The 20,527-nt window shown below is 40.1% G+C and overlaps 1 protein-coding gene across 7 annotated transcripts in view; it reads left to right on the top strand.

Moving 5' to 3' along the window:
* FNDC3B (fibronectin type III domain containing 3B) overlaps nucleotides 1-20,527 on the top strand; it is a 561,687-nt gene that overhangs the window by 331,124 nt on the left and 210,036 nt on the right. For all 7 annotated transcript variants that reach the window (XM_085635440.1, XM_085635435.1, XM_085635438.1 and 4 more), the window contains one exon: nucleotides 9,055-9,339. In XM_085635440.1, the coding sequence (XP_085491566.1) occupies nucleotides 9,055-9,339 (285 nt within the window). The remainder of the gene's footprint in view (nucleotides 1-9,054; nucleotides 9,340-20,527) is intronic.

Raw genomic sequence — 20,527 nt, 5'->3', positions numbered from 1 at the left:
CATGGAGGCTAATGTTACGCCACTGTTGAGTGAAAATAAGGGCCGGTCTCCAAAAACAAGTCCTGGTGGCTCCCAACGGCAAACACCGGCTTAAATTAAGCACTGTTTGGAAGCCGTTTTGAAAGGAGCTCCGCTGCAAGTTGAGGATGGTGTCTAGGCGGGACGTGCTTGCCTCCTGCATCTTAACACGGTTGGTCAGGAGGGAGCGGGAATGGCTTGAGTGGACCAGGGATTTTTATTTCAAGCTTGGTGTTCCACTTTAACTGTAGGAGGAGGAAGAGGTCCAACCACTTTTGGGGAAGGAAGGATCTTTTTGCTGGTCCTATGCAGGTCTCTCTGCCCCACAACTCAGAGGTCAGCATTTGCTTTCTGACTAATTAATGTTTTTAAGGCCGTTTGTTAAAATGTCTTTTGTAGACTTTATTTACGTAAGGTCATTATGTATTTGTATTTACTCCAAATGTAACTCATGTAATTGTTGCCATGCAAACTCTGTGAAGTGCTCCAATACCTTCGGGTCAAGTTTGCGCTATACAAAACTTAATAAATAAACAGATTTGGCAAACACTTAATGCCCCTATTGATCCAATTGAAACAGAATATCATATAGGTAAATATTTAAATTGGTTTAGTAGTCACCCTAGGTTCCAAACAGAACACTGGGACCTGATGATGAAGGCGCAAGATGTTCTTTGATATTGCAATATTAATTATCTGTTTAAAACAAAAATTCAGCTAACCCTTTATGTGCCACTGTATGAGCAGACCCTAAAAGACTGCTTGTAGAGATAACCCTAGGTTTGTGGCAGCAAAACAGTTTCCAGAATTTTTTTATGGGATGGAATTTCTCTGATTCCTGTTTTACAGGGTCAGTTAGTAGAAGCTAGATTAAAGTATTTTTCGGAAGATGATGGAACTCTTTTTTTGGTCTTGCTTTAGCCAAGACCTGTAGATTTTACTAACATTTTATGTATAATGCACTTATAGGGGCTTTCCGCTAACCCTCTTCATCTATTGGTCTGTTATTGTGCCATTCACAATTTTTTCTTTCGCCCACTACACCAAATCTGCTATTGGGCAGTGGGTCAGGCCACTTCAGCCACCAACTAACTTTACTGTGCGTGACAGCATTCTGCCCTTTCACATGGGGCACCTGAACACACAAGATAGTTCCTTTATGTGCCAGTCACTGCTTTTGCAATGTGTGTGTTTTTGAGACCCAAAAATGTTAGCTTTTAGGCAATGTTTCTGTTTTTAGATTTGTGATGTATCAGCATCTTCTTTTGCAATAACGTTTTGCAAGAACCATGACAAAACAAGCATTGACAAAACCAAGAGGCTAGTGGACAATATTTGACTTTTTGGCTGTGCTAGTTTTTGTTAACGAATGATTGCCAGCAACCTCTTAATACCTACTAAGAGCACCAGTTTATTATTTTTTTTAAATGCTCCATTAATTACGACCGATACCAAAATACATAATAATCTTTCATGTTTTGTGCAAACCATTCTTAACTATGTCAATAAAAAGGGTTTTTTATATAGCACATTGTTCTGAAAATATGGTGCATCTCCTATATATCATTTATTTTCCTTAAAGTGCTCAGTGCATTTCTGGAAATTAACTGTTTCTTTAAGAACTAGTTTGTTTCAAAGCTTCTTGCGCTGATACATCTTCCAACAGATGTTTATGTTCAACTCCTTGGTAAATGGATTTGTTGCCTAGCACGACCACTACGAATGCCATGATTGCGACAAAAACTTCTGCTTTGACAGAAGCCACCATCATCAGCCATTCAAACCTAAGGCGGTTTCGAAGTTTTTAAATTGGTGGTTCACTGCGTAAACTTTCATGAAGTAGTCAGTGGTATAGAATCCTTCTCACTTCATTGCCCTGCAGCATTTCCCCAGACACTGCTGGAAGGCACCAAATAAAGGTCTAACTCGAAGATGGGGAACCAGGTTCGAATCTCAGCAGGGACGCTAATCATCCTGTGAGCCTGGGCAAATCACGTAATCTCCCCATGCCTACCAAAATTGAATGTATCTGTCTGTAACGCAACTGGTGCTCATGTAAAGCGCTCTGATAGCTTCGGGTCGAGTTCGCGCTATATATAAAAATTTGTAGAGCATAGCTGGTCACGCCCCCTACCTGTCCCGGGGCCTCGTGAAAGTCTCTGTTGACTACAGCAGACTTGGTACAAAATACCCTACGAGTTTCAGATTCAGGTGGCAAGCAGGAGTGTGTGGTGAGGCAGAAGCAAGAGCAGTCCACACTATCTTTAGATCCAGGTGGCATCCAGGAGTGCATGGTGTTGTGAGGGGAACTTCATTGTGAGGCTCCAATCCTGGACCCCTCTGTGGTTGATTCTCTTCGTAGAGAGCTTATGGAACGCAGATCTCTTCTAACAATTTCTTAAGCATTGTCTGGTGACTCCACATTTCTGTGGGCTTGAAAGTGTGTAGGTAAGATTTGCCAGAGATGCAGAAAAGTGCATCATACTTGCGTCTGGCAGTTTGTCGCAGTCTCTTCCGGAGATGTGGAGTCTCATGTGTTTTTTTTTTTGCAGGGTTCTTTTCTAGCTGATTAAGGGTCTGCAGATTGCTAAAGCTGCAAATCCGAGTTGCAGGCTTGGAGGCTCTCGCATTTAAAACATTTAATGCAATATTTAGCTAAAGCCCACAGGTGTTGCATCAGTGCTTATCTCGTGCTGTGCTTTCAGGTTACAGTGCTTTTATGGCTTTTGGTAGCTACTCAGCTGGTCTACATCATGACAAGATGAAATTTAGTGGTGCAGCTCTCCAAATTCCAAAAGGGAAATGTAGGTCTCTGGCAGGCCTGCCTCATGTCAGCTGTATCTGCATTCTTGCAGCTTTGTGTCTGTATTTAATGCATCTCCAAGCTTTTGGGACTGAAGAGAGGATGAGGCCATAAACTCCACACACAATGTGGTGGCCAATATCAACTCTTCCCTAAGCTAAGAATAACACTTGGAAGGGTGTATAGAAGCAGAAGTCGATGTTACGTCTGCTTGCACCAGATTGCTGCCTCCGTATGAGAGATGGAGAAAGACCAGATCTAGTGGGGTGTCTTGCTTGGAGACACAGGAGGTCTAATGGTGCCAAGGGTGAGAAGACTGTGGTCTATTTATGGTATTAAGTTTGTTCAATTTGTTTTAGAACATAGATGGCACGGGCGTGACAATGGATGTAGTGTGGACAACTGATGCCATGCTAAGCAGAAACCATCCAAGAATCCAGGGTCTGAGCACAGCAGGCCAAAGTTCTTCCCAAGGCAAGCCTTACTCAAATTCGTGGTAGCACTTCACAGGTTCTTGCTACATGCCAGTCATGTTCTATCAAACAATCAATCACATTCACTTTATTCAGTTGTTGCATAAAACCATAAAAGTAATCTAACACAGTACATTATACAAAAAGGTAACGTGATTAACAGTCATGCACTTGGTCTTTAAGTAACTGAGAGCCAGCCCTGCTACTTCCTTCTGGCTTGCACCAATACGCTGCACCATCCCGGAAGGCAGAAACTTAGATGGAGGTTCTCAAACCTCACACCAAATATGACAAAAAGTTGTGTTAAATGCAGTACACTAACACAGAGTGTAGCCTTTATCACTTCTAGTAACTCCCCCACAACTCGGAATCCCAAACCCTCCACAAATAGGTTTTCTGCAATGGTCCGCAAACCCCAGCCCACTCGTAGTCCGGTTGTAAATATCTTACCAACGGATACTCTTAGCCAGAAAATACTGGTAGCTGTGCTAATGTTCATTTTGTAGCAATCTGGGAGCCAAAAGCAAGTACTTGCACCTTTTTACAGCAGCCTGGGCATTGCCAGTTGTCAAGTTTGGTCATTAGCCACTCATGTCTGCTTCGCTTTCTCTGTGTGTGATGAAATCAACCTGATACAGTAGTGTTAGCCCCCCAGGCAATGGTGCAAGTTTCTGAATGGATGCTTGAACCATTTGGCGGGTATTCAGAGGAGCCCTTGCCCCCTTGTTGTACAGAAAATGGTCTCATTGCTGTGTTGTCAGAGATTGTAAGGCCTGCCACACAAGCACTATACGCTTGTCTGATTGAAAACTAAAAAATAATCCTACAACTCGTGCAAAAGATGAATTCCGCAATTTTGTTTTCTATAGCTACTCTAAATGCACAAAGAATCCTGCTTGGGTTTGTGTTGATCAAGGTGCTGTGAGGAAAAGATACAATAACTTGTTACAGTTTGATAATAATCCATAGCATCAATCATTCTTCTATGGGCTTCGGGCGCAAACTTATAAGCAAATCTTCCACTTGGGAAATAATGATATTTCAGGATTCCGTGCTTATCTGGTACTCAATTTACACTGCATACTCAATGTGAGGGCTAACCTGCCAATAGCACAACAATATTCCCAATTCTGACGTGCCCTAATTCTAGGTACTTTCTATGTTCCCCATACAATTTGCGCCATTTTTTAGCTGGCAAAATCTGTTCTAAAAACTGCCTGGTATACTTGAATGTGAATATGAGCCTATGTTTTACGGCTTGATGGGAGGCTATACCTTCCGTATTAGACCATATGTTCAACCTACAAACACTATGTTCAGGGGGTATTGTACGTGGGAGCTAGCACATCTCTATAAAAATTGACAGAAAAGCAGCCTTTGTGTACCCAAACATTCTGCTGTCCAATATCATTTTTTCTGCCTGCAGGTGCATAGAGCATGGAGATAATGCAGAATTTAAGAGCGTGGGCAAAAAATACTCTGGGCAGTGTTCTTGGTCATAGTCAAACAGGAATACAGACAAGGTGCACATATTTTAGGATACACAAGAGCAAATGGACTTCCCAACACCCAGTATCACAATCCTCTTGTTCCTCAATATAAACTCACCGCAATCATTCATCACTTCTAAGCGTTTCTATGCCTAAACACCTACAACGGATCCCAGTTAAGCTCAGACCACTGAGATGGTGTCATCATATTTTAGAATAAAATAGGTACTTTATGAACCTCAGTGTGATACATTGCTAAAGTCTTCTTTTCTCTTTCATTTGCCTGCTTATTTTGCACATTTCTAAAAATGCTTTGGTCAAAAGAGATTGTTGGGGTTGTGTATCTGTGGGAGAGGGGATCGCAGAGAGAATTTGTGCCGATTTTATGTTTTCTTCCACGTTTACTTTCTTTGGGTCAATGTGGAACCTTTGAAGTTTATATGATCTCTTTAAGTCCTGGTTGGTCAACCTCAGACAGAAGGCAGCCTTTCCCACCTAACTAAGACCCCTTCATTAAAGCTATGGGCAACCTTTATTGATTTGGGGAATTTAACCAGATATTCAAGACCTTTTTAAATAATCCAGATTGTGAAGAACAACCACTCCTAATCTGACCTTTTTGATATGCCTGTCATTTTAATGGGTCCTGTAACTAACACCAAAAACAGCCAAGGTGCTGTGCAGGTCAAGCTACTTCTGTCCCCAAAATCTATTTCAACAACATATCTCTGACTGAAACACAATACATAGTAATAAGGTGGTATATTATACCATAAATGGTGGTTAATGATACTGCTCACTCCAGAAGTGCTAATTGCAAATAATAATTACATCACACTTATTGACATTGTAATTTAGAATTTTATGCTACACATATGTCTACCTATGTTTAATTTCAAGAAGAAGGAGATGGCCTGATTTACACAGAACTTTTAAATTGTTGCTAAAGGTGAAAATTGGAATCACACCACTCATTTTCAAAGTGAAAATATTCGACAACATCCACATGTGAGCCAGAGATACTAGCAACATGTTTGGAAAAAAAATACTTTTTGCCTAGAGCTGTTGAACTTTTGTGTAGTGTTGTCTACATTACTGCAGAATCCGCTATTTAACACTTGCATTTGTACACAATGGCAATAAAAACAATGCGATGATGGCATTTGCTGTCAGGTTGACGTCATCACAAGTCGTACTGAATCCACCTAGGGTCAGTGTTCTTGGAATGCAAACTAGATCTCAGGATGATGTTCCGCATGTGAATCAAGACCTTCAATCTCTAATCACAGTGTTTCAGGTAAGTAACTTGCAGTTCCCGTCGCAGTGATTCTCAAAGGCCTGGAAAGTAAAAGAGAGTCTGGAGTGCTTGAACAAACAGGATTGTTTCCAGCAAATTCCTAGGCGCCCAGTATGAACAGCTGCTCTGCAAATTCCTAGAATCCTTGTGAACATTCTTAAATCCTTCGCCACCTTGCTTGAGACAGCTCTCCTTTTCCAGTAAACTTAGCTGCAAAGTGGTAGTTTTTGCTTTTTTGAACAGTGTGGAACACATGTGAAATCTGGCTTACAGCTGACAATGTTGGATTTGGCTGTGATCCCCACCCTCTGCTCCCAAGGTATTCTTCAAGAAAAAAAAGTTCTTAACTATAGGTCTGCCAGAGTTGGATAGAGCACGTATGGACTACAGAGGAGCGGTGAAAAAGCATGCCTAAAGCCTCAAATCAGTAACGCCTCTTGACTTGGTCTATGGTTGACGTCCAAAAGTAAATTTATTTCTTCTTCTTAATTTTGGACCTAACCACAAGATGGTGACCTACTGCACAGTGTATACATTTAGAAGTACTTCACACTGCAAAAACATTGTTACAGGTAGACTACTAATTTCCTCCTGCTCTTGACCTTTCGGACAGTGGAGAGAAGAGTGTTTACGAGCCAAACCTAATGCTATCAATCATCATTCCTCACATAATGAGATCGTCCAATATTTACCAAATGCAATCAAGTCTCAAATTGATGGCAATAGTCTTCTAGACTCACCTAGAGATTTGAAAGTCAGTCTGTACTGAAGCAGATATTCGGTGCAGCCCTTTCAGATTGGCTTGGAACACTGAAATATATGTGTATTTAAAGCCTTTGGCACCCTTCTTCCTCAAAGAGTATTAATGGGGGTCTAAACAACTAACATAAAATGTTCTTGTAGGTCATTTTTATGTCTTCTTGTACCGTTTCTGGATGGGTGAGCTCTTATGGAGTCCTTCTGATCAGCCGTGTATCGGCCTCCGTATTACAGACTCTTGAGGTTTAACCAGGATATCATCACCTGCATATCTAAGAGACATCAGCCGGGGAAATCTGTTCATTCTTTCACATGTATTGTGGACATTACGTCCAAAGTTATAAGACCTAAGTTGTGTTTCGTAGATCATACGAAAGAACACAATAATGACTCAGACGTTGACTCTTTGGAGGGATTCTTTGGTTCAGTGTTGTATGTTATGTTTGCTGTGCACCTAGCTATCGTCTAGACTGCTGGCTATGGACTTTAGCTCCTTTCGATATCTGTCTCCGATTGTAACCTTCACCACAAGATCCTATAGTAATACTGGCGTTTAGCATATCTGAGCACCATGCGGCCAATTCACAAAGGCATGCAAGAGTATGTGAACGAGTACTCCTGTAGTAATCTTTTTATGTACTTTTACATGTCATTGTCAACAGGCCCTAACATGATAATAGTCATATGCAATTAGTACACACAGAAAGGACTATGCCCTCTTTGCACTTTTACTTATAGGAAGTTTGCTGTTTCTGGGGTGATTCACAAAGGCCTCTAGGAGTCCGCAAAAGAGTACTCCGTAGTACTAATTCCCACTTATATTTGAGCAAGGATTGGAGTAATATGATGCCACATAGATTAGTCTGTGGATGGTGTGAGAGTCATATTATGTTATGAAGACCCGTTAGCGACCATGTATGCCCTTCCAGCAACCGTTGTGTTGAGGGTGGCACTCCACTCAATGACCCAGTGCTAGAACTTCTCTAGGTTAGTCCGTCATTGATGAAATGCAGTTTTGCCTAGTAATTGTGCCAACCTTTCTCCTGGATTAATAACAAGTACCTCATGGGGAGAATAGGGTCACATACTTATTTACTTTGCATATTCTGTGGAAATTTCTCTTCAGTTACCAAACCAACCACCACCACCACCTTTCATCCCCTGTCTCACCGAAGCTATGAAAACTTGTTAAAAAAACTGATATTTAGACCAAGGTGGGCTCAGGCTTAAGCGTTTGTGTTTAGGAGGCGATGGGGCTCAGTTGCAGACCTTGGAAAGTGAAGTCTGGGTTATTATCATTGGCGATTGACCAACAATTGTGACATTCCGGGGAGACTGCAAATGTGGTAAATGCTATTGAAGAGTGTATTGTCTAAAACTGCACTATTTACAACCCTTCCCAATCGCATCCTTATTACTGTAATATGGTCTCAAGCAGACTCCATGCAAGAAATTAAAACATGGTAAAATTCAATTTTTTCCTGTCTCTAGAATAATGACACTGTTTCCATCGATTCAATTAGTCTTTTACACTTTTACAGGTCAACAATATTACACACATTTTCCTTCATCTTAGTCGACCAGTCTGAATCCACCCCCTCCGCCCGCCCTTTAAACAAATGTGAGCTTTCCTGGCCCGCTCCTGTGCCCTTTTGATTGGATGGTGTGTCTCCTTGATGCCTACTGCCAGGTTATTCTATCCACTGACCAGCCAAGCTACTTCCCAGGTTGGCCCTTGTTGTTGATGGACAGCCACCATTACTGAACATTGAATGTGAAGTAGAGTATGTATTTGCCTATACAGTCACATACGCTTTAACCCTATTTATTTATTTTAGACATGTATAATATGCCTTGCCTAACCATTGGGTTTTTTCAGGGTGGTGGAGACCTAAGAATGAGACCATTCCACTCCCCGGTACAATTTTTAGGAGCAACTACTGTAACTTTATCTTTGCACACAGTGTGCAACCTTAAGCATCTGTGACTTCCAACAGACCAGTTTGCCAAGTGCCACATGGTCAGATTCTTAGAGCATGGCCACTCATCCTTCTGAGGGCACTAAGAGAAGGCCTAGCAAACTAGGTCTCTGTTTGGCTTGAGGTATTGGACAGATCAAATCAATTTGTTTAGCTTTTTAATTTTCTTATTGTCTAACAACTGTTTCCAATTGCAGATTATTTTTCAATTTACTTTGAAATCCTGTGTTTTCAGAAATCATACCACTTTATGGAATGTCCAGCTACATTACCAGAGAAGACCAGTACAGCAAACCACAGCACAAAAAAAGCAAAGAACGACAGGTTGACCGACAAAACCGCCTTAACAGCCCACCCTCCTCCATCTACAAAAACCATGTCAGCAGCTGCACAAGTATGTACAATAACTACGTGAAGAGCTACAATGGTGGGAGCAGTGGATTGAGCGGCGGAGTCGGTCTAAAGAAAACAGAGCGCAGATTGCGGAGTAGTCCAAAGTCCAGCGAGCAAGACGCACAAGGTAAATCCCTTCAAAATACATTGAATGCTGTTGTTTGTTGCTGTGACGGCAACTGTTTCCGGGAAGAGCAAACCAAGATGTAGGTGTGTTTCTGTGTTGATTAAGTGTAACAAGATGCCATCAGTAAGTAAAACCTTCATAAAAACACATCCTTTTGAATGCATGACATATAAAACCGCATCCATGTCCCATTCTCTGCCATGCACTTGATGATATGTGCAAAGCGTATTTATATTTGTTAATGTTTAATGTAGGTGATGGAAAATGAGTCCTTCCATTTGAATTTTTAACTAATGCCTCATTTCTAGGTCTGGTGAAGTGCTCAGTCTATGGAGAGTGGACTTTGGGTCAGCCCCTTCAAAACACTGACTTTATTCAGTGATCCTTCAGCCATTGGCTTGAAAACGTCAGTCAAATCTTGGTGCAGTCCATATAAGTACTTTAGACTCACGATCATGTGATTGGCTCTTTAGATGTATTCTTCCACCTCAAAACGAAACGCATTCTATTGGAATGCACGAGGGACTACTTTAAATCTGAAAGGACCTGTGGGACGCAAGCTCTGGGAGCTGCACTTCCGCTGCCTGCTACTTTACCTCTGAACCGCACACAAAATCATGGGACTTTTTTGTTGCATTAATTTCTTTATCTCATAAATGCTTTGTATGAATACAATTCTTTTTATATCATTTTCTCTGCAAGACACATTGGTTCACTTTGACACAAACCAAAGGAATTGGTAGGCAGTGCAATTGTTTGCTATTCAAGCAATAACCCTTTGGCAAGTCTAGTAACCACATTCAGCGGCTGGGTTGCTGAGGGAAATTAGTATGCGTGGCAGCTCTCCTGCTCCTGGGCCGCTGTTGAAAAACAAATTCAGCAGGACTGGCTGCTTGGATAAACCCACTAGGAGTGGCTTATCACTGAAAATGTTCATCAGAGTTCACGTATTTCTTATTGTTAGTTTATATCTTATTTATATGTTATTTTATATTTATATATTATAATATATTCATTATTTATTAAGATATATTATGATTTATTTTATAGGTTATATATCTTTTATCTTATTTTATATCTTATTTTTGTGTTTATTTCACTTTGCAAAGATTCTTATGCCACTTACACAACTTGTAAAATAGTGTGCATCATTTAAAGTCTTTCTTAAACAGTATCCATCAGCAGGAATGGAAAGCTAGAAAGAGAAATAATGCATTTGAGAAGCATTGCTAGAGAAATGAGAACATGCATCTCTTGGAACAAGTGGGTCAGAACTTGCTGTGATCCTCTATGGTTGATATTAGATGGGATCTCAATCTCTTCTAATTGCGAGACGAGGCTGCAGTTGAGTGTGGTATTATGGTAGCATGTGCAGGCACAGAATATGGTTACTGCTTTTAGGGGCACATGCATCAAGCCAGCATTTTGCGATTTCTTAAATAGCAAATTTTAGTGATTCGCTATTTAGAAATCGTAAAAATGCAATGCATGTAGGAATAGTAAAAAAAAATGTGATTCCTTAAAATTCCTTAATTGCGACTCGCAAATTGCAATTCACATATTAAGGTATGGATTCCCATTCATTCCTATGGGCCTAGAGGCCCATAGGACTCAATGGGAATGGCAAGCGCAGTTTGCGAGTACTCCATAGGTACTCGCAAATTGCGCATGCAATTTCAAGGGTGCAAGGGTTCCAAAAGGATACCCTGTTGCACCCCTGAAATTCCCCTTTTTCCACTTGTTGCACACACACGTGCCCCAAGGGCATGTGTGTGTGTGTTAAACGTTACTTTGAAAAATGCACTTTAGTGCATTTTTCAGACCAATCGCAAATTACCATCAACCTTAGTTTGATGGTAATTTGTGATTCCTAATAGCGAAATCGCAGTAATTTCTTCTGTTCAGGACAGATGTTAATGAAACTAAAAATCTGGCTCCTGAAACACAGTTAATTTTGAGATAGAATTGCTAGACATTGGCATGGCATCCAGTAAGGGTTGCGTTGCCTGTACTTGAGCAAGTGTCCCCCTGGCAAGTACCTTATTGGAACATTTGATGTACCATGCAGATAACGCCAGATGGCACGGCAAAAGTTTAACCCCCATCTTGATATCTACGTCTAGCGTTAGGTTTCCTTCATCTAATTCTTCAAAATGCTGCACATCAAGTTAATCCTATTTCACCATGATTTGGTCTTCCTTTAACCAATTTGGCAACTATACAAAAGATATTTTAAGCCTGGATTAGGATGAGATGGAATAGGATACATGTATAGGCTGTGCAAGTTTATCATATCTTAATTGGTTTTGGAAGACTATAGATCATCCCCTTATGTGCTTTTTTGATTCTCTGCATACTTATCAATATGAGAGAGTTGTGGATACCCCTTACAATATGTGGACAAAATATACATGTTCCAATTTCCCAAAAACTCATTCAACTCAAGATTTACCACTTTTCATTTGGACATAACAAGAAGCCTTCACAACATCTTGTGTATCAATAATGGATTACTCATGTTTCCAGTATGTTATCGCCGCTTGGGCAGCTAAACCTGTGAACGCTGGGCAGTGCCTCGTGGCTCAGTTTCTATTTTTTGTCTTGAATGTATTTCTTCTAGTACTTTGATGGTAACTTGCTCAAAGTTACAAACTTGCACAACATTGGTTATGTCTTTTAAATTGACTTGGAAGGGAAAAAAACACACACACTACTACTTATATGATCTCATTACTACACACACTCTTTTCATTACTACACTCTCTCTCCCTGTCCATCTGTTTCCCACTCTCACTGTTACATGGCTGGACAGGCAAACACTCACTACTAGATTTGCACACACTCACTGCTAGACATGCGGTCATTCACTGCTATGCACGCACACGCTCACTGCTAGACATGCACACACTTGCTCTGCTACACTCATGCACTCACTTGGTTTGCTGCTTTGACAGTCACTTTGAGAAACACACATGCGCGCGTACACACAAATGCTCACTCTAATACACTTACCCTTACTTGAAGAAAGCCCCTCCCTCATTCTGACATTCACGGCTCCTGCAGGTAAGCGTGGTGGGCTGGGGTGGGGGGAGTGGAAGTGACAAACAACGGAATAGGGAAAATAAATTAACTAAAGAAATCAAATCACTTATCTTGTGCTCGCCGCATCGGTGATGCGGCGAGCTAAAGGTAAGTGGTTTTATTTATTTTATTTTCCCTATTCCGTCGTTTGTCGCTTCCACTTCTGCCCACCACGCTCAGCTGCACGAGCTGCGACTGTATTCAGACACAATCCCCTTTCACATGCTTGCTCAGTCTTTCTCACATTTTTCTAGTACAAAGAAGAATCTGGTGTTGATTGGGTGCCAGACGCACTGACGCAATTCATACTTTGTAGGATTCAGTCACCCTAATTCTCTAGGGTTGCCCGCCAGACAGCACACGCTTAGAGTGAGCTTACAGCCCACCCATTGCTTACAATTGTTTGACTTCATTGTCATTCCCATTTGCTTGTTTCATATTCAGTGGCCTGTCTTTCTCTTCTTTTGTGTGCCTCATCCCTGGAGCACAGCCTTTTTACCTTTCTTTTTTATTTGGCTGACTTGTATCCTTCCTCTGTTCACTTTTAGGCAACTATTTTTTTGGGGATAAGCACTCTGAGAGTGCAGGTGTTCCAGCTCTCTCTTTTGTACTTCTCCCTCTGCTGAATATCTGCCCCAGGTGCTCTCTCTCTAGTGTGCTGCTTGCTCACTCGCCTGTGCGCTTCTTCCCGTCAAACGTCCCCAGCTATGTTACTCTCTTTCACATATGCTTTACCCCTTCCCCTGTGTTGCTCTCACTCCCATGTGTGCTGCTTTCCCCTCCTCCACCTCACCCAGCTTGATTAAAAAAAAAAAAAAATATATATATATATATATATATATCCATATATATATATCCACCAAAGGCTCGCAAATACTTTCTTGATGCAAGCACGAGCCACACGAATCCAGTTTTCAATAATGTTTGATTTATTCAAAGGCAAGAAAAAGACGCGCTTCGAGCACACAAGCTCTTGGTCACATGACCATAAGTTCAGAGTTCAGTCATTTTAAAGAAAATCAAAGGACATAAACAAAAGACTTGTGAAACAGTGTGGTCCCTTAATTCTGTGACAATAAATCCTTATTCAAAATAAATTCATATACCACAGCATATTGCAGCGATAGTGAAAATCTACATCATTGCAAATCTTCTTAACAAAATTACATATGCATTTCATGGCCAAGTTCGAAATATATAGTTATAGAACATATCTCGTTTAAACTACATGTCGGACCTCCTCTTGCCATGAATAGGTCACTGACTTTAGTTAAATAATCGCCTATTTGTCAAGAAATTGGTTTTCCTCTCTTATTTAATTATTTATAAAAAGGGGGGAAAGCATTAATTAATTATTGATATCAAGAAATCAGGAGATTAAGGGTATAGTACCCCAATTGATAATGAGAATACTCAGTGTGGACAGAGAATTAGCAAAAAACCTATGTCTCTATATACAATCCCAACTATATGATTTAACACAAGCTATATATATATATTTTTTATATATATTTATATAAAGTGCACTTAGCTTAAATCAAACCGGTGCAATATAGTAGTGTGGCCCATGGTCCTGAAAGTCCCAAAAGAAATGGAGAAGGTGGTTGTAAGACAACCCCCTAAGACTCCGTGCTCGTATCACTTAACAGTAACAGTAGTGTTTGTGGGCTCCATAGGTCCAGTCTAGAAGGGAAAGACAAAAGATGAGACAAAGGTTTAATCATAATGCAAGTACAAGATCCGATAAAGATAATACATACTCCAATTACTGATTGTGAGACAAAAAAGTTAAGCTCAGATAACTAAGAGACTTCAAGTCATAGAAAAAAGTCTGATTAGGCAAAAAAAAGGGGGGGGGGGCCTTTCAATATTTGCATTCAATATATTCCAAAACATAAGTGCCATGAAGGCAACTAACGAAAATGCGTATGCAGTTAACATGAAAAAAATCACAAAGAAAAAACAGACAACAGGGAATTCAATAATCAATGTCATTATTAGTACACATTAAAGACTAACGTAAACTGATTCAAAGAACAGAGACTCAACTCCTATTAAAAGGAACCAGAGTTTCTAAAGGGTAGAAGGCGAAGGCTATACTGATCTGAGTTTAAAAGATTAAAGGTGTACATGCATCTCTTCGTCATTATTCATCCCAAAGGGAGCTACACTTCCAGCTTGCAGGATAAATCTCGATTCTGATCTGCGTAAGGCTTGGATTCTATTCCCTCCTCTGGGGTTCTTTGTAACGGTATCGAGGGCAAAGAATTTAGCCTTTGTCCAATCTCCATTGTGTTCATTATGAAAATGTCTTGCTGTGCTGTAGCTAAAGTCCTTATTGGTGATGGCACGCCAAAGTTCCAATATTCTCTTTTTCACTGGAAAGGTTGTTGAACCTATGTACCACTTGCCACATGGGCAAGTGAGTAAATAGATTACAAAGTCTGTACTGCACTGTATATTCTTGCGAATGTACCACTTACTTTTAGTTCTCTCTAGGACAACTTCTTTGACATTTTCGCTGTGGCTACACGCCTTACACTTACCACACCGATGGAACCCTCCTACTCTGTCCAACCATGTTGGTTTCCGATTACTGAAATGACTTTTAACAATCATGTCTTTGATAGAGGTTCCCTTTCTGTAGGTTATTGCAGGGTATGGGCCAAGCTTTTCTTTCAATACCCTGTCTTGGATCAAAATATCCCATCTCTTTTTGATTATTTGATTGAATTGATTAGATTGGGAATTGAAGGTAGTGATAAGTCTAACGGGTGAATCTGTCTCAGATTGTTTTTTCTTTGGTGCTTTGTAGAGTGCCTCATTTCTCTTAATTTCATCTGCTCCTTTCTCAGCTTTTTTGAGCATTCCATGGGGGTATCCTCTAGCTAGAAATCTCTCTGACATTTCTTTTTTGTTTCTTTCATATGATTCCTCCGTGCTGCAATTTCTCTTTGCACGGAGGAACTCACCGAACGGTATGCTCCACCTAAAATTCTGAGGATGACAACTAGTTGCGTAGAGTACCGAGTTTCCTGCAGTGCTTTTTCTAAATAAATCTGTCTCTAGTTTGTTGTCTTTAACTGTCAATCTGATGTCCAAGAAATCAACTGTTTCCTGGCTATGTTGCATGGTAAATTTTAGGTTAAGAGCATTTTCATTTAGTTCATTAAGGAACTTAAAGAGTTCTTGTTCTCCACCTTCCCACACAAAGAAAATGTCGTCAATAAATCTCAGCCAGATACTGATCTTACTTGTCCATTGTTCCATCAATTCACTCCCGAGCACCTGCTTCTCCCACCAGCCAACCAACAGATTGGCATAGCTAGGAGCGAAGCAGGTGCCCATCGAAGTTCCTTGTATGTATATATATATATATATATATGTTGCAACAATCACTCCATCAGGAAATGACACGAACTCCTCTTAGGTGGCAAAACGAAATTTATTTTCAGTTCTCACTGCTCTTGGTCATGACGCGTTTCGGCCGTACCGTCGGCCTTGTTCACATAACAACGCCATAGCGGGAAAACTCCAATTTAAATGTTTTTTTCTCTTTCAAACCCAGTGTCACATGATTGATAGACATGGAGAATAGACTGCGACATTTTTACACATACTTGATTTTGGAAAACAGACTAGGTGGTATCTCTCCACACTAATTGCATATTACTACATAAAGTGGAAGGAATAACATATATATACACCTCTAGATACACATTTACGTATAAATAAATAAATAAATACATAAATACATTTCAGTATAAATACAATATAATTCACTATATGTTAAAATCGTTTTCTTAAAATAATGGCATAAATGCGTAATGTAGTAAGTCTTGGATGAGTGGTTATCTACCTGATCTTAATCTCCATCAAAACTCGTCTAAGTATATGTAAAAAGGAATGAAGGTGTCACAGAAAAAGACTCTACTTCATAGTTAAAATCACCCATAAACCAAGGAAAAGTATAAAAACATTAGATTGACCCCTCAAATGTGCAAAGTTGCGAAAAGTGCATAGTGCAGATCTTCTAATAGGAATTTAATTTAATGCACCGTCAATGTTGGCAGGTACATATTAGTACATGTGATAAAGTGCTTAAAAAAACTGTACAATAAAATACCTATTTATTTTCACAACTAGTGTAAAGATAAAAAAGAAAATTAAAGTAAGAAGTGTCCATAAGTGAATTAAATCAATAGAAGCTTCAGAGGGGCAAAAAATCCCAAACTAGATGTCTATTCATATCAAATAAGTGGATCAACTTGATCTAAAGGATCCTATTGATACTAGTATTGTTACCTAAGTGTATGATGTGGGCAAATATCAACATCATTACAATCAATATGGCAGGAGACTGGTTCCAGAGTGCTCCTGTTAAAGAGGCTCTTGTGAGGTTTCTCCAAGCAGACTTCTAGGCAGATTTAAAGGTAAGTGTGCATATCTTCAGTAGTATTTAACCCATAAGGGGCCTTCGTATCCATTTCCAGTATTAGGCGGGTTTCTAATTGCCTTAGTAGCCTTTCCCTATTGCCTCCTCGGCGCAATTTAGGGATGGCATCAATTACATAGTAACTAAGACATTTTAAGTCATTGTTGTGTTTGTCTTTGAAATGACGAGCCACTGGATAAGTGCTGTCATTATTAACAATGGCTCTCAAATGCTGAAGGATACGAGTATGAACTTGAAGTTTGGTACTACCAATATACGATAGGTCACAGGTACAAGTAAGGACATAGACAGCATATTCTGTACGGCAATTAAAATGCCCTTTGATTGGTGTTTCCTTGGGACTAAAAGGAGTTTTATATGTAGTACGGTTAGTCCCAAATTTGCATGCTCTACAAGATGTACACTTGTAAAAACCTTTCTTTGGTTGTAGCCAGGTACTGTTGGATACATTCTCTGGGCTGCTTTTAACCAGCTGGCTTCTCATGGATGTAGCACGTCTATATGTAATAGACGGTTTGTCTGATAAGAAAGGCGCCAGTACACCATCGGTTTTTAAGATGGGCCAATTTTTGTTAATAATTGCCCTCAGCTGTCTATGTTGTCTGTTAAAAGTCATTATGAGACGTGGAGCATTCTCCTCATCTCCATTCTCTCTTGTAATACATGGCCTAGCATTTGTGCCTAGTAGTTCTTCTCTAGTTTTCAGTACTGCTTTATCACTCGCTTGTTTGAGAACAGACTCACTATAGCCTCTAGCTCTAAATCTTGCCAGTGCCTCTACATTGCATTTTGTGAACTCATTTTCTGTACTGCAAATTCTTTTGAGCCTTAAAAGTTCCCCATAGGGGATACTCCTAATGAGGTGGCCAGGATGGGAGCTAGTTGCATGTAAGGTGGAGTTACCTGCGGTAGATTTTCTGTATAGTGTGGATTCCAATTTGTTGCCTGATACATAGATAGTAGTATCTAGGAAAGAGACCTGTGTTTGGCTAATGTGAGATGTAAATTTCAAATTAAGTTTGTTGATGTTAATCTCATTGATGAATAATACAGCACTATTGGTGTCCCCCCTCCATATCAGGAACACATCATCAATGAATCTTAGCCAGTACACTATATTGTTCTCATATTTGGAACCCAATGAGCCCCTGAGAACCTGCTCCTCCCACCAGCCCACGTGTAGACACGCGTAGCTGGGAGAGAAGCAGGCTCCCATAGCCACGCCTCGTTTTTGACAGTATAATTTGTTCTCAAACAAGAAAAAGTTGTTGTAGAGGCACCATCTAATCATTTGAATAAGCATCTCATTATGATTGTAAAAAATGAGAGGTCTAGTGTCAAGAAAATGTTTAGTAGCATTCAAACCACTTTCATGATTAATACTCGTATACAATGATTCAATGTCCAATGTAATGAGCGAAAAGCTCTCATCCCATATTATATTTGTGATTTTTTCAAGGAAGTCACTAGTGTCCTTGATATACGATGGGAGAGTCTGCACATGTATCTGTAAAAAGTAATCCACATATTGTGAGATTTGTTCGCTCATGCCACCTATTGCAGAGATGATGGGTCTGCCAGGTACTGGACAAGTTCCCTTATGGATTTTCGGGATTAGGTATAGTGTAGGAATCATTGGATATTCGTTCATCATGAATTTGAATTCTTGGTTTGATATTAGACCATTTCTTTTCCAATTCATTAAATCTTTTTTCAAGTTTTCCTTCGCCTTATTATATTCCCCAATATTACTGATGCCATAGCATTCCGAGTCAGATAATTGTTTGTGAGCCTCTTCTATATATTCTTTGCGCGGCCAGATGACAACATTTCCGCCCTTGTCGGATTTATTGATGATAATATCTTTGTTGTTACTTAATTTTTTGATGAGGTTCTCATATTCAATATCTCTATATTTGAGTCTCGTTTTGCTGTGGTTTGTATTGTAATAAAGTTTTTTGATTTCATCTACAGTTCTTTCGTGGAATATGTCGATTGCATCCTTAGGCATCATTGGAAAAAATGATGATTTGGTTTTGAAAGGGCTGATACCAGCACTGGCTTGCACAAGATTGAGAGCTGTCAGTTTATCTTGAGTAGATGAATGAACATTTAGACCTGCTTCAGATAAAACATTTTCATCATTCAATTCATGTAGGGCAAGCAATGTAGTGGCATCGGATGCAGAAAGATTTGGCATACTGGTCATTTCAATGCTTGTGTTATCCGTCGTTTTAGTACTGTTTTTTATCCTGAAGAATTTCTTCAATTTTAACTTCCTGATGTATTTATAGATATCTACTCGGGTTTTACCGTAGTTGAAGTTGCTTTCAGGACAATAGGATAGTCCTAGGGCTAGCAGTTGAGTTTCTGCCTCATTAAGGACTACGTCGGATAAATTGACGATAGTTTTTGGGTCATTTTTTATCTCCTGCGCCATTGTTGTTTTTTTGCTCTCCCTCTTCCTGTGTTTGCGCCTTTCTCTCCGGCGCCGATTTAGTCTCTGCCGGGTATATATATATATTGTGTTTGTGTCTTTACTGTCATTCATTGAGGATGAGCTTGTAAACCCTGATTTATTCTCTCACTTCACACCTTCTTATGATTCTGGAACGACTGATGATTTAAGAGCTAGAGTGCAACTGTATTTGCAACTTGTGTGTGCGCTCAGACAGGGACTCGGAGCCTGTGCATGTTCTCCACCCAGGCTGTACAATACTGCAGGGAGGAGAAAATGGTAAGTGCGCATGACTGTTTGCCCGGGCCAAGATAGCAGGCCAAACCGTGATGCGCACTTAAGTGTACATATTTCCCCCCCTGCTGGCTGTGACGACAGCCAAGCCACACCCCACCCCAGCTCGGCGGGCTTCAACACGGAAGAGCAAAATTATAATAACGTGTTATCATTTTATTAATCCTTTTTTACACTGCTGAAAAGCAAGTGTCCAGATGATGTCACTCTTTATCTTATTTTCTCTTTTGATGACCCTTCTGATGGCATTGTAATTTCCATGTCCTACAACCTGCTATTTTCATTTGTAATGGAAACCTTCAGCCTTTAGGTGAAGACGGGAATACATTTTATATCATTATCCGGCAATTACTTGGTCACTTATAAGTCTCGTGCAGTCCTACTTTGCTTTGCCTCAAACTGAGGGAAAACTTTGATTCCTCTCCCAGGATCACTTTGCAGTCTGTGTCCAGCTTCTCCTTCTTCCCCTACAAAGAATTATTCTTTACAATTCAGGTTCTGTATTTTCCAAGCCAGGCGTGTCCAGTTTAAGGCGAGGAGATGTCTTATCACATGCCTGATTTCGAGGCTGTTCACAGGAGATACATTTACATATCATTAATCCAGATATAAATAATTTGCATTGCTAATGGTTAGGTAGAATATCTGGCATGGATTTGGCCTCCCTCGGCTTTTCTAACCCCTATAGAAATGCATCCAGCAGTTGTGTATTCTCTCAATTGGGGCAGACATATTGGTACAAGACATGCTGAATCGCTCCTTTTCTTGAGTTCAGCCTTCCTATAAAAAAAATCAAATAAATAAAAGTTCTGCACATTTGAACACCTTTGGGGTTATTTAGAAGCACTCTTTCGGCTAATCAAGAGGACCTGTTTGCCTTTTCTTGAGGCTTTTGCAAC

The sequence above is a fragment of the Triturus cristatus genome, chromosome 11 (assembly GCF_964204655.1).
Source record: "Triturus cristatus chromosome 11, aTriCri1.1, whole genome shotgun sequence".
Classification (NCBI taxonomy): Eukaryota; Metazoa; Chordata; class Amphibia; order Caudata; family Salamandridae; genus Triturus; species Triturus cristatus.
Note: the sequence above shows the minus strand (reverse complement) of the source record. Positions and strands in the feature narration are given on the sequence as shown.